Source organism: Sander lucioperca, chromosome 6 (genome assembly GCF_008315115.2).
Source record: "Sander lucioperca isolate FBNREF2018 chromosome 6, SLUC_FBN_1.2, whole genome shotgun sequence".
NCBI classification, from domain to species: Eukaryota; Metazoa; Chordata; class Actinopteri; order Perciformes; family Percidae; genus Sander; species Sander lucioperca.
Genome location: NC_050178.1, coordinates 15,992,975 through 16,009,599, shown reverse-complemented (window position 1 = coordinate 16,009,599; position 16,625 = coordinate 15,992,975). Strand labels below are relative to the sequence as shown.

At 41.2% G+C, this 16,625-nt stretch overlaps 1 protein-coding gene across 4 annotated transcripts; it reads left to right on the top strand.

Moving 5' to 3' along the window:
• Nucleotides 1–7,730: 7,730 nt before the first annotated feature.
• LOC116034600 (acidic mammalian chitinase-like) lies at nucleotides 7,731–11,900 on the top strand. 4 transcript variants are annotated; one of them, XM_031277314.1, is made up of 12 exons: nucleotides 7,731–7,755; nucleotides 7,848–7,874; nucleotides 8,019–8,223; nucleotides 8,404–8,460; nucleotides 8,664–8,829; nucleotides 8,919–9,043; nucleotides 9,148–9,271; nucleotides 10,662–10,844; nucleotides 10,935–11,051; nucleotides 11,173–11,305; nucleotides 11,493–11,578; nucleotides 11,651–11,900. In XM_031277314.1, the coding sequence occupies exons 1-12, from the start codon at nucleotides 7,731–7,733 to the stop codon at nucleotides 11,822–11,824; spliced, it is 1,422 nt and encodes a 473-aa protein (XP_031133174.1). In that variant the 3' UTR covers nucleotides 11,825–11,900. The 4 variants fall into 4 exon arrangements, with proteins under 4 accessions (XP_031133174.1, XP_031133171.1, XP_031133170.1 ...); XM_031277311.1 differs by having other exon boundaries at nucleotides 11,493–11,590; XM_031277310.1 differs by having other exon boundaries at nucleotides 11,493–11,900.
• The last annotated feature ends 4,725 nt before the right edge of the window (nucleotides 11,901–16,625 follow it).

The window sequence follows — 16,625 nt, the reverse complement described above, 5'->3', positions numbered from 1 at the left end:
AATAACAATTACTTTCTCACATAATGATCATTATGAAATAAAATAAAAAAACAACAACCTACTGTCTGTACTGGATGCTGGACAGTTGGAAACAGTGAGTAGCTTACCTGAGCCTCAGATTCAGATTCAGATTCAGATAACTTTATTAATCCCCAAAGGGGCAATTCAGTTTTACAGCCAACCCATCCATTAAGGGTTAACTAACTTAAAAAGTGCATTAAAAAGTGCATTAGCATGCTATCTATATAATGTAATGTTATAAAATAATACATTAAAAAATAAACAACAAACAATAGACAATAAATAAATAGTACTGCAGCAGTCATACATCCCCCTGTATACAGAAGCTTCTCTCTTCCGTAACATCCACACGTTTACACATGACCCAATCATTACACACAACCACCCACCCACCCACACACACACACACACACACACACACACACACACCCACACACACACACACACACACACACACACACACACACACACACACACACACACACACACACACACACACACCTGCCAGTGACGGAACAGAGCAACAGAGTGCAAGAAAAAGTTTTGTTATAGTTATGTGGTTTCATTTAACAGTCTTGTATGTTGTTCATTTAACAGTCTTATAGCAGAGGGAATGAATGAGTTGGCATAGCGGTTAGTTTTCCGTATTGGCACATAGTACCACCGACCTGACTGCACAGGTAGGCTGGCACAGTATTCTGTCTGCTTTCTGGACAACTCATGTTTTCCAGAGAGAACAGAGATCTTTTAACTGGGTACCAGTAATTTTTGAGCATACCATAACAATGTCGTTCAAGCTCTTTTTGTCTTTTACGGTTAGTCCATTAAACCAACATATAAAAGAAAATGTTAATAGGCTCTCAATGAAAGCTTGATAAAATGTGCATAAAATTCTTTTACAGACCCCAAAAGAGTTAAGCTTCCTCAGTAGATATATTCTTTGGTCAGACAATATTAACTGTATTGAACTACAAGAAGCAAGACAGTTGCAACCCTTTAATTAGAGTTATGTAAAGCTTTTGATGGGACAGTTAGGTCCTAGAGATGTGGTGACAACAGCTGCGCAGAGGGGGCCCAATTTGATTTTTTGTCATGGGGCCCAAAATTCCTGGCGGCGCCCCTGTACGCATATGTGAGTTAAAGTTTAACTATGTTATCAATAGAAACATTAATCATTTATTTGTGCTCCAACGTGTTAGCCAATGTGCAATATTAACTAATAACAAGGCTTCTTAATGGTCATGTTCAATGTTCTTCAGCTTTTGACTACGAAAGAGAAATTAAGTAATCTAAATGTTACAGTTCAAGACTTTGCACAGTAATTTGTATGTGTCATGCAAGGACAGCCAGTGACAGTTCAAATGATCTACATGTCCTTGGACAGTTCAGTGTCCATTAATGTCCTGGGGAGAAGGAGAGGAGGAGCCAGTGGAAAGCTGCATCAAAGTAATAGCACACATTTTGGGAAATGTGCTTATTCACTTTATTTTTTTTCTTAATAATTAAGGAAGCAGGGGTTAACAGCTGGCCTAGCTCCATCCTACACAAATGGCGCTTTTCCATTACATGGTACCTGCTCGACACGCCTCGACTCTACTCGCCTTTTTTGGTTTTCCATTACGAAAAAAAGTACCTGGTACCTGCTAACAGGTACTTTTTTTAGTACCTCCTCAGTCGAGGTTCCAAGCGAGCTGAGGCGAGCCGAAAAGGTGACGTGAAAGCAACAGACGGGGGTGTCCTGAACAAACCCACTATTTTTAAACAGTTTAGCCAGCTGTTTTTTTTTTTGCTGCCTCCAGCTTCTTTAGAAAGAAAATGTGTCTTCTGGCAACAACACACACCTTCAACGTTCGTGTCGCGTTAGGTCACGGCAGTTTACTATGGCGCAGCTTGTTTACAGTTCTGCGGAGGAGGCTCCAGGCAGAGCTTTCACCGCATCCTACGTACACACACACATGCTGGCTCGACGCACACACCAGCTGACAAATGTATACATCAGGCCACATATTACATAGGCTACGGTGAAGCTCTGCGTGGAGCCTCCACAGAACTGTAAAACAAGCTCAAGTGGCCTGATGTTATACTTGTGCGCTGGTGTGTGCGTTGAGCCGGCAAGACGACCAGCCATGCTGAGGCAGTACTAAAATATGCAATGGAAAACGGACGCACAGTGTGTTGAGTCGAGGCGAGTAGAGTCGAGGCGAGTCGAGCAGGTACCATGTAATGGAAAAACGCCAATAGACTGTAAAAATAATGGATGAAGCTTCCAGGTCTAAAAAGTGAAGTCTTAAACCTTACTTAAACCTGCATTCTATCTAATTTCCAGAAGGGGGCGACTCTACTAGTTGCAAAAAGAAGACTTTAGAAGTCTGTGGGAAAATGCCGCTACTTCTCACTTGATTTATTACCTAGGGAACATTTTCATAATGAGTTTATGATGTTCATTTTGTAAATTATTGTGAAATAATTGAAGATAAAGCAGAGGATGCTTTAATGGCATGGCTACACACCGACCCTCTATCAGGACAGAGGCTTAGCAATGTGGCAATGCTAAACATGAGCCTGTGTACATTAAAATACACCTGAACTTGTTTTTGGATATTATCCATGTTTCCATCTTAAACTTTGACCCTCTCACTGTGTGTTTTCACTTCATCAAAGTTAACTCGAACATTTGGTGACCAGACTAGCTAGCTACTTCTAGAGTTAGCTGGCAACTTAAGGGAAAGTTTGCAGATTTTCACTGGATCCACTGGATGACTTGCCTCAGATGGGTTGAAAATGGGCTTAGCACATTGCCATATACAACACTGGCTTGGCCGCATCATTCTCCCCAGCTCCAGCCCCTCATCAAAAATTGTCACATTGTTTTGCAAAAAACCCAAGATGGCGACGCCCATTTCGCCAAACTTGAGGCTTCAAATCGGCAGTCCACAAACCAATGGGTGATGTCACAGATGCTACCTCCACTATTTTTACAGTCTATGGTCCTACAGAATGTGAAGAAAATACAATAAGTTACCGAAAAAAGCTCACTAATGAATATGTTGCATCTGGTTTGGTAATCAGTACCTGAACAGACATGTATGTACAGATACCTTTGCAAAACTATTGCACCAACATGTTACTCCATCCAAAATTACAGTTGTTAATATTTTTGGCTAGCTGATGCCTAGCCAAAGCCAGGCTAAACACATCCTGACTCCAATAACAAATGTCTTTGTCAATGCACAAACATGAGGTTGATATCAATCTGCTCATCTCACTCTAGAAGAAGAAGAAAGAGAGCCAGTAAGCACATTACCTTTAAAGCTGCACTATGAACCATGGACCAAATGGTCACACTTCATTTTACAATATATTAAAAAAGAAGTAATAAGCCGTACTTTGTGTCAAATTAGACCAAAATTGTCACGTCTCGTCCAGTGTCAAGTTTCTGTGTTTAGTTGGTTTCATGTTTTCTGTTGGTTTTCCATTTCCTGTTTTATTTTGTAGTCTCTCTGTTCTCTTATGTGTTGTCTTGTTTTACTTCCTGTTGTATATTTTCCCGCCATTGTGATTGTCTGCTCCACCCTGATGTCTTTCACCTATTCCCCAGTCTTGTGTCATCTGTCCCTTGTTACCTCGTTATCCTGTTCATTTAGTCTCTGTGTTTTTCTTTGTTTGTTGTCGGATTATTGTTTCTGTGTGTTAGTTTTTTCAGTCGTGTTCTGTGCTGTATTGTCTTTGGATTTATTCATCTCTGGTTCCCTGTGGTTTGTTTCCTGCCTGGATTACTTTTGTTGTTAGTTTTGCCTGCCTACCTCTGGACACTTTTTGTTATAGTTTTGTTAAATAAATCCTCTACTCTGCATTTTTCGGTCCTAGCCTTGTTTTCTCATGACAGAATAATCCGACCTCAACATGGACCCAGCAGAGATATCCGATGAACTGTGTGATCTGGTGTGTGATCTTAAGGACATGTGGAGGAGGGCTAACGGAGATTGCCAGAAGGAGGCAATTTTGGCAGTAGCTCAGGAGAAGGTTTCAGAAAAACCTTAGTTAAAGGACTCTGTTCCATACTGGGTTATCAGCTTCATTTTCGCTCCAGCTCCTCCACCTGATAATGGATTGTGTTCATCCAAGCCTGTTAGCTCCACAACTGCCTTTTACAGTCAGCTACCAGCTCCTCATCGGACCCCTGGCCTAACTCAATGCAAGCTAGCACCCACCAACCTGCCTGTTTCTTGGCCTGCTAGCATCCTGGCTACAGGTGCTGTGTTCCTTACCCAGCCTGCCTCCTTGCCTGCTTCTCCAGAACTGCCTTTCACAGTCAGCTACCAGCTCCTCATCGGATCCCTGGCCTAACTCAATGCAAGCTAGCACCCATCAACCTGCCTGTTTCTCAGCCTGCTAGCATCCTGGCTACAGGTGCTGTGTTACTTACCCAGCCTGCCTCCTTGCCTGCTTCTTCAGAACTTTTGTCTGCATGCCCTACTGCTACCTGGTCAGTAAACCCTCCCATCCACCAGCAGTCCTTTGAGGGTACTCGCCTGGCTATTTTCCCTGGGAACCGTGGTGGCCGCAAGAGAGGACGTGGTCGATATGGGTTCCGACGCCATTCCTTCAACCTCTCTTCAGCCCAGAGTCCCAGCTGACGTGCAGCTTTCCAGAGTCCCAGCTGACGTGCAGCTTTCCAGAGTCCCAGCTGATGTGCAGCTTTCCAGAGTCCCAGCTGACGTGCAGCGGTCCCGAGCCCCAGCTGACGTGCAGCAGTCCCGAACCCCAGCTGACGCACAGCGGTCCTGAACCCCAGCTGACATGCAGCGGTCTTGAACCCCAGCTGACGTGCAGCGGCCTAGAACCCCAGCTGACGTGCAGCGGTTTAGAACCCCAGCTGACGTGCAGCTTTCCAGAACTCCAGAGCTGTCCAGTGCTGTCCAGTGTTCCAGAGCTTTCCAGTGTTCCAGAGTCTCAGCTGACGTCCAGCTGTCCAGAGTCTCAGCTGACGTCCAGCCGTCCAGAGTCTCAGCTGACGTCCAGCCGAGTCTTCGATGCCCAAGAGACTGTGCCATTCCCCGGTGTCCCAGAGACTTTGCCGGTGCCCGGCTTCCCAGAGACTCCTGTCCCCAGTGTTTTGGCGGCTGTCCGGCCGACTCCTGGCCCCAGTGTTTTGGCGGCGGTCCAGCCGACTCCTGCTCCCCATGTTTTGTCGGTGGTCCGACCGACTCCTGCTCCTGTTGCCTTGTGCGCTCTACTCCCATACCAGGTTGGTATATATATATATATAATCATGACCGAAAGAACAAGATCCAGGGTACAAGCGGCCGAAATGGGTTTCCTCAGAAGGGTGGCTGGCGTCTCCCTTAGAGATAGGGTGAGAAGCTCAGTCATCCGTGAGGAGCTCGGAGTAGAGCCGCTGCTCCTTCGCATCGAAAGGAGCCAGTTGAGGTGGTTCAGGCATCTGGTAAGGATGCCCCCTGGGCGCCTCCCTAGGGAGGTGTTCCAGGCACGTCCAGCTGGGAGGAGGCCTCGGGGAAGACCCAGGACTAGGTGGAGGGATTATATCTCCAACCTGGCCTGGGAACGCCTCGGGATCCCCCAGTCGGAGTTGGTTAATGTGGCTCGGGAAAGGGAAGTTTGGGGTCCCCTGCTGGAGCTGCTACCCCCGCGACCCGATACCGGATAAGCGGACGAAGATGGATGGATGGATGGATATATATATAATACACAAAAAATACAAATACATGAATATCTGTGAGTTGTCACAGCATTAATAAAATCATTTAATGACTGTAAATGGGATCTGCATTCTCCCTGGATTAAATGTTCACAGTTCACAGCAATAATAAAATACAGAGCAAGGTAGTAGGCTACCCAGCGAGGCTAGTTTCCAGCATTTCCTAATATCACAAATGAGTCTTTACCAGCATTTGCCGCGGCACAATAGATTCACTAAACATCGACTAAACATTGCAACGTCACGAAATACAGATAAACTAGTTATTGTGCTACGTGAAGGTTTAGCAGTGGTATAACTTCACTTACTGTGAGTTTCAGTAACATTATGACTTCTCCCGGACAGCATTATGCATAGACAGCTGAAATCCACAATTTAAAAAGAAAAGTCTCTGAACATTAAGTTAATTCTTCATAATTAATAATTACATATGATAGTGTCAATGTATAGTATATTTTGTCATAATATGGAATTACGTGTGGTTTACAATTAGCATAATGTAGGAAAATGCTGTCTAATTATGGTATAACAGTGTTTGTTTACTGTCTAGTTTTGGTCTAATTTAATACAGAGTATGTTTTATTATGTCTTATTTGTGTCTAATACGGCATTATATGCAGTTTCTCATTCCAGCATAATTTAGGAATACTGTATATTGTCTAATTAGGGTATAACTGTGTTTGTTTACTGTTAAATAAAGACTATATTATTAGATTGGTCTTATTTAAATAAATTAATTTTTTTGAATAAAAAAGGTACTCTTATTACGCCTTATTAGTGTACCATGAAATAAAGTGTGACCAATCAAATGACTATTTAAGAGGCGCTCGTCGTGATAATATGCCGTAACAGTTGCCTCAGCTTCAGCTTAATGGTTTGGTGTTACGGTCCTCCAACTTTACTGTTTTTTTAAACGAACTTCTATTTCAACTGAAATCCTCACACAGCATACTGAAATCCTCTCATACAACATACTAAAATGCTTTCATACCAAAAAGCATTTCATAAGAAGGCCTATATGTAAGAACTTTTCAGTTGTGTATGTGAGCCTAAAATGTTCAGTTGTTTGTGGGAGTGTTTCAGTTGTGTATGTAAAAGCATTTCATTTGTAGGTGTTTTCATTTGTAAGGTTTTCAGTATAGTATGTCAATAAATTCGGTTTCATATGTGTATGAGAGGAAAAATACATGGAAATGGATGGTAATTCTGATTAATGTCCCTAACGTCCCCTCATATATATTCTCCAGTTGCAGTCTTTGCTAATAAACAACTCCTTCACTCTTCATGACCAGCATTGAAAAGCAGACATGTTCAACATGACTTACTCCTTGATCAATTGATCAATGTGAGGCGACAATGTCCTTAAACAGCTCAAGGGCATAGTTGAGCTGTGTTCCCCTGGTAACAAACAATTGCACCTGCTGACAGTACTAAAAGAACGCAAGCTTTCATGTCATGACCTAATTTGAGTCATATCTTGTACAGAAATGCTGCTTTTGTACACTGTCTCCATGCCATATACTAAAGCTTATCACCATATGTCAGTTCAAGTCTGATGTTACTTATCTTATCCCTTTTTGTACCTACAGTAGACATATTGCTCAACTCCCTTTCATGGTATGTGAGGAGGACTGATATACTCCACAGTGGTGTAAGCTATAAAAGAAGATTCAACACTCATACACTTTGGTTCCTTCTGAAGATCCCAAGGTAAGCTTATACTTGGTCAATCAAAGGGTAACTAACTTTGATTGATATTTGTTTATTCAATAAATACACAAAAAGTTCTAAAGATTCAAGAGAAATTATGATGGTTCACATGCTTTGAGTTCATACTAGTTAAAGTCAAGTTGTACATAAGAATCATCTTAATAGTTCCAGAATATGCAATCATATTCATTTTGTTTGTCTTTGTTTTGTCCTCGACAAATCTGTTTACTGTATTTATTCTAGAAAAAAAGAAGTTAAAGTGGTGAGCTTTCAAATCAAGATGACCAAGTTCACTCTTCTGGCAGGTAAACAGCTATCAGGCCTCAATGCTTTTATCACCACAATGCCTTATATTATGTATGTATGCAATCATTCTCTTATGTGTACCTCTCTTTAGGCTTGTGCCTGGTGATGTGCCAGCTGGGTAAGTTACTCTTACTCTTAACAATGACATGGTCATACAACTACACTTTATATTGGCACTGACTGAGCAATATGTCTTAAAGTGTCTGAAACTTACATGGTAATGTGCAATGCTGACCAAAGATTTGCTTTCACTGCTCTCCAGCAACTGCCTCCAAGATGGCGTGCTATTTCACCAACTGGTCCCAGTACAGACCTGGGACTGGGAAATACACGCCCCAGAATGTGGATCCCTTCCTGTGCACCCATCTGATTTATGCTTTCTCCATCATTAACAACAAAAACGAGTTGGTTACATATGAATGGAATGACGAGACCCTGTACATGACCTTTAATGGCCTGAAGAGCAAGTAAGAACTGTCTTTCCACGATGTGAAATATTACCTCAGCTTGCGCTTTAATCTGTGTGGATGACCAAAATTCAAACGTGAATTTTGAAAATCACAGTTTAGCAGGCCTTTGTCAACTCAAATATTCTGCATTAAACAAATCATATTTCATATCATATTATACTACATATATTTTTAAAGGAACCCCAGTCTGAAGACCTTACTGGCTGTTGGTGGATGGAACTTTGGCTCAACCCAGTGAGTGTTTCTGCTTTGTTTATCAAAGTTGTCGATCAAAACCATCTCAAACGTTGAACATGGAATGAAAGCTTAATTTACATCAGACAAGGAAGATATGGCATGAATTTAGACAAAACATAGTAGCATCAGATATGTCAAACTCATGATCAATAGTTCTGATGCATTTTAGGATAATGTTGCTATTTACTTTTACTCCTCAGGTTCTCCATCATGGTGTCCACTCCTGCCAACCGTCAGAAGTTCATCCAGTCTTCTATCAAATTCCTGAGGACTCATGGATTTGATGGTCTGGATCTGGACTGGGAGTACCCTGGATCTCGTGGAAGTCCCCCAGTGGACAAACAGCGGTTCAGTCTGCTCTGCAAGGTAGGTCATGAACTCTTGAACCATTGGGAACAAATGTATTGCATTGATGACACTATATTTTTAAAGTCTCTTATTGTCTTTATTTGCAGGAACTTGTTGAAGCCTATGCAGCTGAGGCCAAGGCCACTGGCAATCCTCAGCTCATGCTGACTGCAGCAGTGTCTGCTGGGAAAGGAACCATCGATGCTGGATATGAGATTTCTGAGATTGCCAAGTACTGCAGATTGTTTTGGAATACTGTTATTTTAAACCAATCATTGTTTTTGATAAATAAGGGCTCAGTAGCTCATGTTAATCAGTATTTCATATGCGTTTCAGGCATCTGGACTTTATCAATGTGATGACCTATGACTTCCATGGAGCTTGGGAGAGATCGACTGGACACAACAGCCCACTGTACCGCGGCTCACATGACAGTGGTGACCTCATCTACTTCAACACTGTAAGAGATGTAGTGGTGCTCTTTGGAGCCCCGAACATTCTGAAATTCTTATGGCACGAATGATGCAGGAATACATAAATCACGTTGGTCCAATACCCTTTATTTAACCATTTTCACACTTTAGCTATTTATGGGGAGGACTACTCAGCTACTACTACAACTGAGACTTTGTCAAGTCTGAGATAATAACCCAGATGATGTCATAGTTATGTCATCAGGGTATCTTTGCTTGGGCTTGGAGTCGTTACAAAAGACTTGTAGAGTTTGAAAAATCTGGTAATTTACCGGGCACAATTTGGGAAAAGTAGGGTCCAGCATTTTTTAGGCTTGACACTATATCTAGGCCTCTGCTGTTCTCATTTAACCCTTATTTACACTCGAGAGATCATTAAGGGGTGGCCCTCATTTACATGACATCAGGTCAATTACAAAGATAAAAAAAACAAGAATAAAAAACACAGAAGAAGCAACACCATCATAAAAACAATAGATATCTACAAAACATTATGAACTGAAAAATATATTTTATAAATAAATTGGGATAATTAGGATGTAAAAGAAAATACAAATATGTAAAGCAATTACAAGTAGAAGTTTGGAGAATCTCTAAATTGTCCAAAAGGTACAAGTGAATTGATTTTAAGGATTGTGAGAAGTTCATAATACAGCACTGTTTCATTCACGTACAGGTGGGCATGACAAAAATTAAATAATATTGTAGCTTCCCAATTTAAAAGACTGTTGTCTCTTTGATAGGTAGTTCCTGAACCATTTACATGCATTCATATCAAATACAATATTATGTAGCCTCTGCAAGAGCAGGCAAACAGCAGTTATAGTACTGTGCCCTGCTCTAAAACCGACTCAAAATGGACTCAAAATGGAAGCTCTAGACAGTACCACCTTCAATTGATCATTTATCAGAGATTACAGGATCTTTGACAAGCAAGGCAGATTGGATATTTGTCTAAAGTTGTTAAGATTGTTCTTGTCACCTCCCTTATGTAGGGATATAACATGATCCATTTTCCAAACTACACCAGAGAAAATTGATAGATTGAAAATATGAGATATTGCTGAGACAATATGGGCTGAGAGCCTAAGAAAAAAGAGATCCAAATTGTCCTCTCCAGTACGATTCCTGGGATTGATGTAAGGAGAGCATCTTTAACTACACTTGAGGAGACAGGATCTAGGGTTGTGAGAAACAGATAATACATGCTGCTTCATCTCTCACATGCCCCCTAACTTTATGGAAGTACAATAACAAATACTTAAGTAGAATATCCTTTTTATTCCTGACAAGCACTGTCAGTTGCTACTGTGTCCATAAAGAAATCCAGGCCTTGTGTCTTCGTCAACCATCCCTTCTATTCCATTTCTATTTCAGGAATATGCCATGAAATACTGGAGAGACCAAGGCACCCCAGTTGAGAAGCTGATGATGGGATTTGCTGCTTATGGTCGTACCTTCCGTTTGACATCATCAAACACTGGCGTTGGAGCCCCAGCTAGTGGCGCTGCATCAGCCGGACCATTCACACGTGAAGCTGGATTCTGGTCCTACTATGAGGTAAAGTCTGAATAAAATGAAATGCATACTAACACAAGTAGAATGGATAGACCATGTAACAATCTATTGTCATTTAATGTGGTATTTCAGGTCTGCACCTTCCTGAAGGGCACCACCATTCAGTGGATTGACGACCAGAAAGTTCCCTATGCCGTCAAGAACAACGAGTGGGTAGGATTCGACACCAGGGAGAGCTATGAGATTAAGGTATGTAGAACATCAATAGACAGGGGTTACAGATTTAGGGTTGGTCTGCAGGGTGGAATTCAAGAGATAGATGAATTATTCCTTACTTTGTGGTTGACTCGTCTTGTTGTTCAATCCACAGGTCCAGTACATGAGGGACATGAAGTATGGCGGTGCCTTTGTGTGGGCCTTGGATCTGGATGACTTTAAAGGAGAGTTCTGTGGACAGGGAAGCCATCCTCTGCTGTCCCATCTGCGCAAACTCATTGATGTTGGTAAGTCTTCCGTCTCTTTTTTTATGAGCCAATATGTTTGAGATAAGACAAGAAAAGTTAAGTTATCCCGCAAGAGTTAAGTTCTTGTAATGTTTTTGGAAAACAAAATGGTACCATTTAGTTTATACAAGCCATATTTTTACAAAATGGACCTTTTTGTATAATTTAGTCTTACTTTTTCTCACAGATATGCCTCCCCTTCCATCAACCACAACCAAGAACCCTGCTTTTACTACCACAGCATCACCGACTAGCACAACCAAGAAACCTGCTGTTACTACCACAGCACCAGCCACAAGAACAACCCCTAAACCCAGTGGTACCACCAATGCTCCATCCACCAAGACCACCATCCCTATTCCAGGACGTGGCTTCTGCAAAGACAAGCCCGACGGCACATACCCCAACCCTGCTGACAACAGCAGCTTCTACGTGTGTGCAGGCGGCCGAACCTATCTGAGGCAGTGTGCAGTCGGGACTGTCTATGACGACAGTTGCAAGTGCTGCGTGTGGGCTTAATTCTTAACTAGTGGAGGACTGTTACTGAGTGACATCTCAGAACTGACTCTAACCCCAGGGAAAACATTTGTTTTTATCCTTTTTGAAAATAAAAAGCTGTCATATAGTCATGTTTAGAAAACAGCTTGTTAATTAGAAGTGAAAAGAAGTGGGAATAAAAGAAGATACATTTTAAATGTAGATGTATGTTCCATCAGAATATGAATTATGTCAGAACAAAAATTTGTTTGACAATTAATTAAAAACAAAAGCTACATTCTGACCTTACCCTACATATCCTATCAATAGTAATATTGAAGGTAATTCAGATAAAAACTCAAAATGCAGTTAGGGGGGGTTCAAATTGATAATAAAGAGTTAGACACCCTCTCCTGGTTCAATTCTTCTGTTTTCATGAACCATTCCTACATACAGTTTTGAAGTATTTGTATGTATTCCACGTATTTATTACTGTATACACCACAATGACTACTGCTGTATAAGAGCGTGACAATCCTCGTAGGGAGGAGGTTGGGGTGGATGGGTTGTGCATAAAACACAGGGCTTCAAGCCAGGGAGTGGAGTTTGTGTCCCAGGGAAACATAAGACTTTCACCCAGGAAACGTGTGTCTTGTCCTGTGAGTGTTTTAATCCAAACCACAATCTTTTTATAAGTATATATTAGTCATTTTCATGCCTTAAATCAACTGCCGTCGCCACATGACGTTCATATTTGTCAGCTAAACTCAACTGCAACAGACGCTATAGGACCGTCACCTCGAGGTGCCTTGTATCCGGCTCAAAGACACTTTGTCGCCTAAACACAACTGCCACAGCCTCTGAAAAAAGGCTGACAGTTACTTTTCCCCATTTAGCAACAACTGGCCGTTTACCAGCTGGCGGTCGCCTAATTTCGTAGCATATCATACGAATTGTTGTGTATACATTTTTGTACAATATCATACTAGTGTTAATTTCGTCAGACGAGACCAGACTAAATATGTTTGTCAACAACCTTTTTTTCCATGACTAAGACGAGATGATGACGAGACTGCAGCAATGTCCAAAAACGCTGACTAAGACTAAATTAAAATGCATTATTGTTGACGAAAAAAGACGAGACTGAAATGTTTTCCATAAAATAAAAACTAAGATAAAATCTCTCTTCATTTTCGTCTTCAATCGTCTCTACTTTTTCATCATGAAATAGAATATTCAGCTATTACTAGTGTTGGGTACCGAGACCCGGTGCAAATACGACACCGGTGCCTTAACGACCGTTATCTACCGGACTGAATAGCAACGCGGATTTCGGTGCCACTTAAATGCCTGCGCTGCTCTCTGATGCTCCAAAACGGACGTTAGAGGCAACTAAAAAATCGCCGCATGTCACACTTGTTAACACTACATTTGGCAGCAGGTAACGTTAGCCTACCGTTAGCTAGCAGCTGGAATAAACACGGTTAAAATGCTGACAGCTAAACGTTGTAAACATTTGTCTGTATTTCACTGTGTAGGACTCCAATACTGGGACATACGACAGTCTGTAGCTGCCGTTGTCTGAAAAACAACACAGATGTTGCGTTCACTTGAAACTCGCCTCGCCAGCCTTGTGCTGCATTCAAAGTTATTGTAAAATACCATTTTCCCATCCAGCGGTTGTTTTTGTCGTTTAACAGGAATTTACTGGTGAAATAAGGAAGAGGCTCAATATTTGGTCGCATTTTACGTACAATGATATTGACAAAAAATCTGAATGTCTCATTATAACTATTTGAGTGAAATGGTTATCAGAAATAATCTCAGAAATAATTTGGAGTTTGGAGCATTTGGTAAAAACGTTAAGGTAGTCTGACTTTGGGAATAGAATGTTTACTCCCCACCGATGAAGCCTGTGCAGTTGTGTACTCTCTCTTACATGGTGTGATGAATAAGGTACAATCCGGGACTGTTTTGTCCCAATCAGCTGTTTATTTTGGTAGGAATGCTATTAGGTCCCTCAGAGTCAACTTTGTGGAGACAAAATTCACAGATAATGCGGTGAGCTCAACAAATGACACTACAACCAATGATCAACCAATATCATCACAAAAGCATTTACTGTTCGAACTTCTGATTTTTTCTTTTTAACAATAACAAAAAAAACAAGGTTACTAAAGTAATTTATAAGAGCTTATTACAGATCAACCTAACACAGTGACAGAATACAGCAGACTGGTAACATAGTTTGGGGTGCATCCCTCATCAGTGCCTGGCAGTCGATGGATCCTTCAGGGCCTTGTAAAGTTCATCTCCTGGGCTGGAATTAGCTTTAAACCGACTAAATCCAGGTTCCAAGTTCCACTTCTTTGTGGATGGCGCTGCAATACCATCTATTGCTGAGAAGCCAGTCACCAGCCAGTCGGAATGAAATTATGAGAGTCTTGCTAGAGTTGGAGGAATGCTGAACCCTCTGTGTAGAGCCTTTGCACAAGCATTAATCCACCTTAATGGACTACAGCGTAGATTCAATGCAGAACCATAAATCAAGCTTAACTCAACTACCACAGCCCCTGAAAGGAATGTCACCTCTATTGTTATGAAAGTCAGTCGACTAGTCGCTGATGACATAATTTTTTCGGTCGTCTAGCACTTTCTGCGCTTTATGGCTGGTCCGCGTGGCGTAGATAGAGGCTACAGATGGGATGACATGTCCTATAATTATGAGAGATAATCAGCAAAAATCTGCGTTAATCAACCACCAGAACCGGACCGAGTAGCCTACAGAGACAATCTCACATTTAGCCGGGCTCCAGAATGTGAGTGTGTGTGTGTGTGTGTGTGCAAGCAGAAAGAGATAGGGGGGGGGGGAGAAAAGGTGCAAGGCAATGCAAATAAAGAGTGTTTTTTAGTGTTTTCTTTTTTATCAATGATATTGCATGTTGATATCACAGTCAGCGTTTAATGATGGCGGTGCTGTGTTGTCTCGTCATTATTATCTTTAAAGAATGTAACACTTCAGTAGAGGTGTTCATTTCCAAACAGTTTAGTGGCTTGATGGTTAACGTTGAAGTATGGATTTGATTCGCGGGGGTATTTTGCCGACGGTGATGTTATTATCCACTTGAAGCTCAAAACATTGTCTGTACCTGGCTCAAAGTCCTCTTTTTCCGGCTAAACTCAACTAGCAACAGCCTCTAAAACAACTGACAGCTCACAGGGCCCTGTAGCCCGCTCCCAGTAACCTTTTCTCTGCTAAATTTAACTGTGAAGACCGCTAAACTTCATGATTTTTTCTGATAATGTGTAATAGCAAATGTCAAGCAAGGTTGAAATATGTTCTTTTGGGGCTGTGTCTCCCGGGGCTAGTGTGGTCCATAATTTCTCATTTCTGTTTGCGTCCGGATCTCAGCTTTCTAATAATAGATGGGTCCATCTGACAGGCGTCTAAAAGAAATGGCGTAATGTAGGCTAAACATGAATGCATTACAGTGTAACACCGGCTCGGTTCTGGGTAGCCTACTGTATCGGGTCATTTAGGGTGCAGATATCATGTTGTTATATCTGAAATGGCTTTAAAGAGACTGATGCAATGGATGAAAATGAGGATATGTGTAAGCGTGTGCAGTGGGTGCACATTTAGGCTGCAGCGCCCCCCAGCGAAAGTATGTTCCCGCACACATGGGTGTCATTGTTTCATGTGACCAGTTGTCACGTGACCAGCCACCAGACCAGACCAAATCATACAAATTGGTGTACAAACGTTCTTGTACAATATCAAAGAAACCCGTTCATGAGACTGCGTTAATCCTTCAGCTCTAGCAAATGTTTTAAATACATTTCCTTCCTCATACAACATTTTTAAAGCTGATTATGTAAGTAATTTAACTCCAGCATTTAGATCCATCTTTACTAGCTTGCAGTCTAGTTCTTCCCCGGTCTTTGTTAGTGCATTGCAGCAAATCTCTGCATGTTATCACTACCATAAACTGTTTGAAACAGGACACTACCGGTAGAACTGTGTGTGGTGTCAAAGGTGTGATAAATAATGTGGACCTATTCATAGAAAAACTAATTATTAAATTAATAGGCTAAATAATTAATGGGGTATACTTAAAAGTAATTTGTCAAATTTGTAAATTAGTAAGTAAACAAAATGTCGGTGCCCTTATATTATCAAACACAAAATAACAACATTTCTCATTTGATTATTATTGTTTAATTCATCAAAACATAGTCTAAAACATTTTAATATTGTGGTCAATATTTTATATTTTATTTCACTAGGTTACAATAATTTAAATAGTTACTAGTTTGTCACTGGCTGCTGCTTTTACTCATTGTGCACTAATTGCTTGCTCTTGGGGGAATTGTTGGGTCTTTGTAAATGATAGTGAGTTAGAGTGTGGTCTGAATGTAAAATTTGCTTATGCAGATGTTGTTGTGTCTACTTCCTGTGTTTGTTTTCTTCTTCTTCATTTGTGACTACCACAGCACCCAGAATGCCCTAGCCAGCGCCACACTTATCTCCAAGTCAGCTGCTGATTCCTGTGGAGTGGAAAAATAAGCTGCTGGCTGTGGAACATCTCGCTGGTCAATGATCATGGCCAGTGTTCAATGAATGAAAGAGATAACATAATCAAAGCTGTTAATCTGAAGCTGTACTGACCTCTTTCATAACGCATCTCCGTTTATGCGCATCTTTTTTGGTAAATATTGTGTAGTCAGTCAAAACATATTCACATGGTGAATATTTTTTATTTTAAGTTCATCACGAGTATTTAAAGGAGACTATATGCACTTTACGCTGATTATGAATTTTATACCTTAAAATGATTTATTC

What these genes read in the sequence shown, in the direction of transcription:
- LOC116034600 (XM_031277310.1), top strand. Translation starts at nt 7,731, where the DNA reads ATGACCAAGTTCACTCTTCTGGCAG. An exon ending in CCTGGTGATGTGCCAGCTGG is followed by an intron (nt 7,875 to 8,018) that starts GTAAGTTACTCT and finishes ACTGCTCTCCAG; the next exon opens with CAACTGCCTCCAAGATGGCG. An exon ending in GGGAGAGCTATGAGATTAAG is followed by an intron (nt 11,052 to 11,172) that starts GTATGTAGAACA and finishes TTCAATCCACAG; the next exon opens with GTCCAGTACATGAGGGACAT.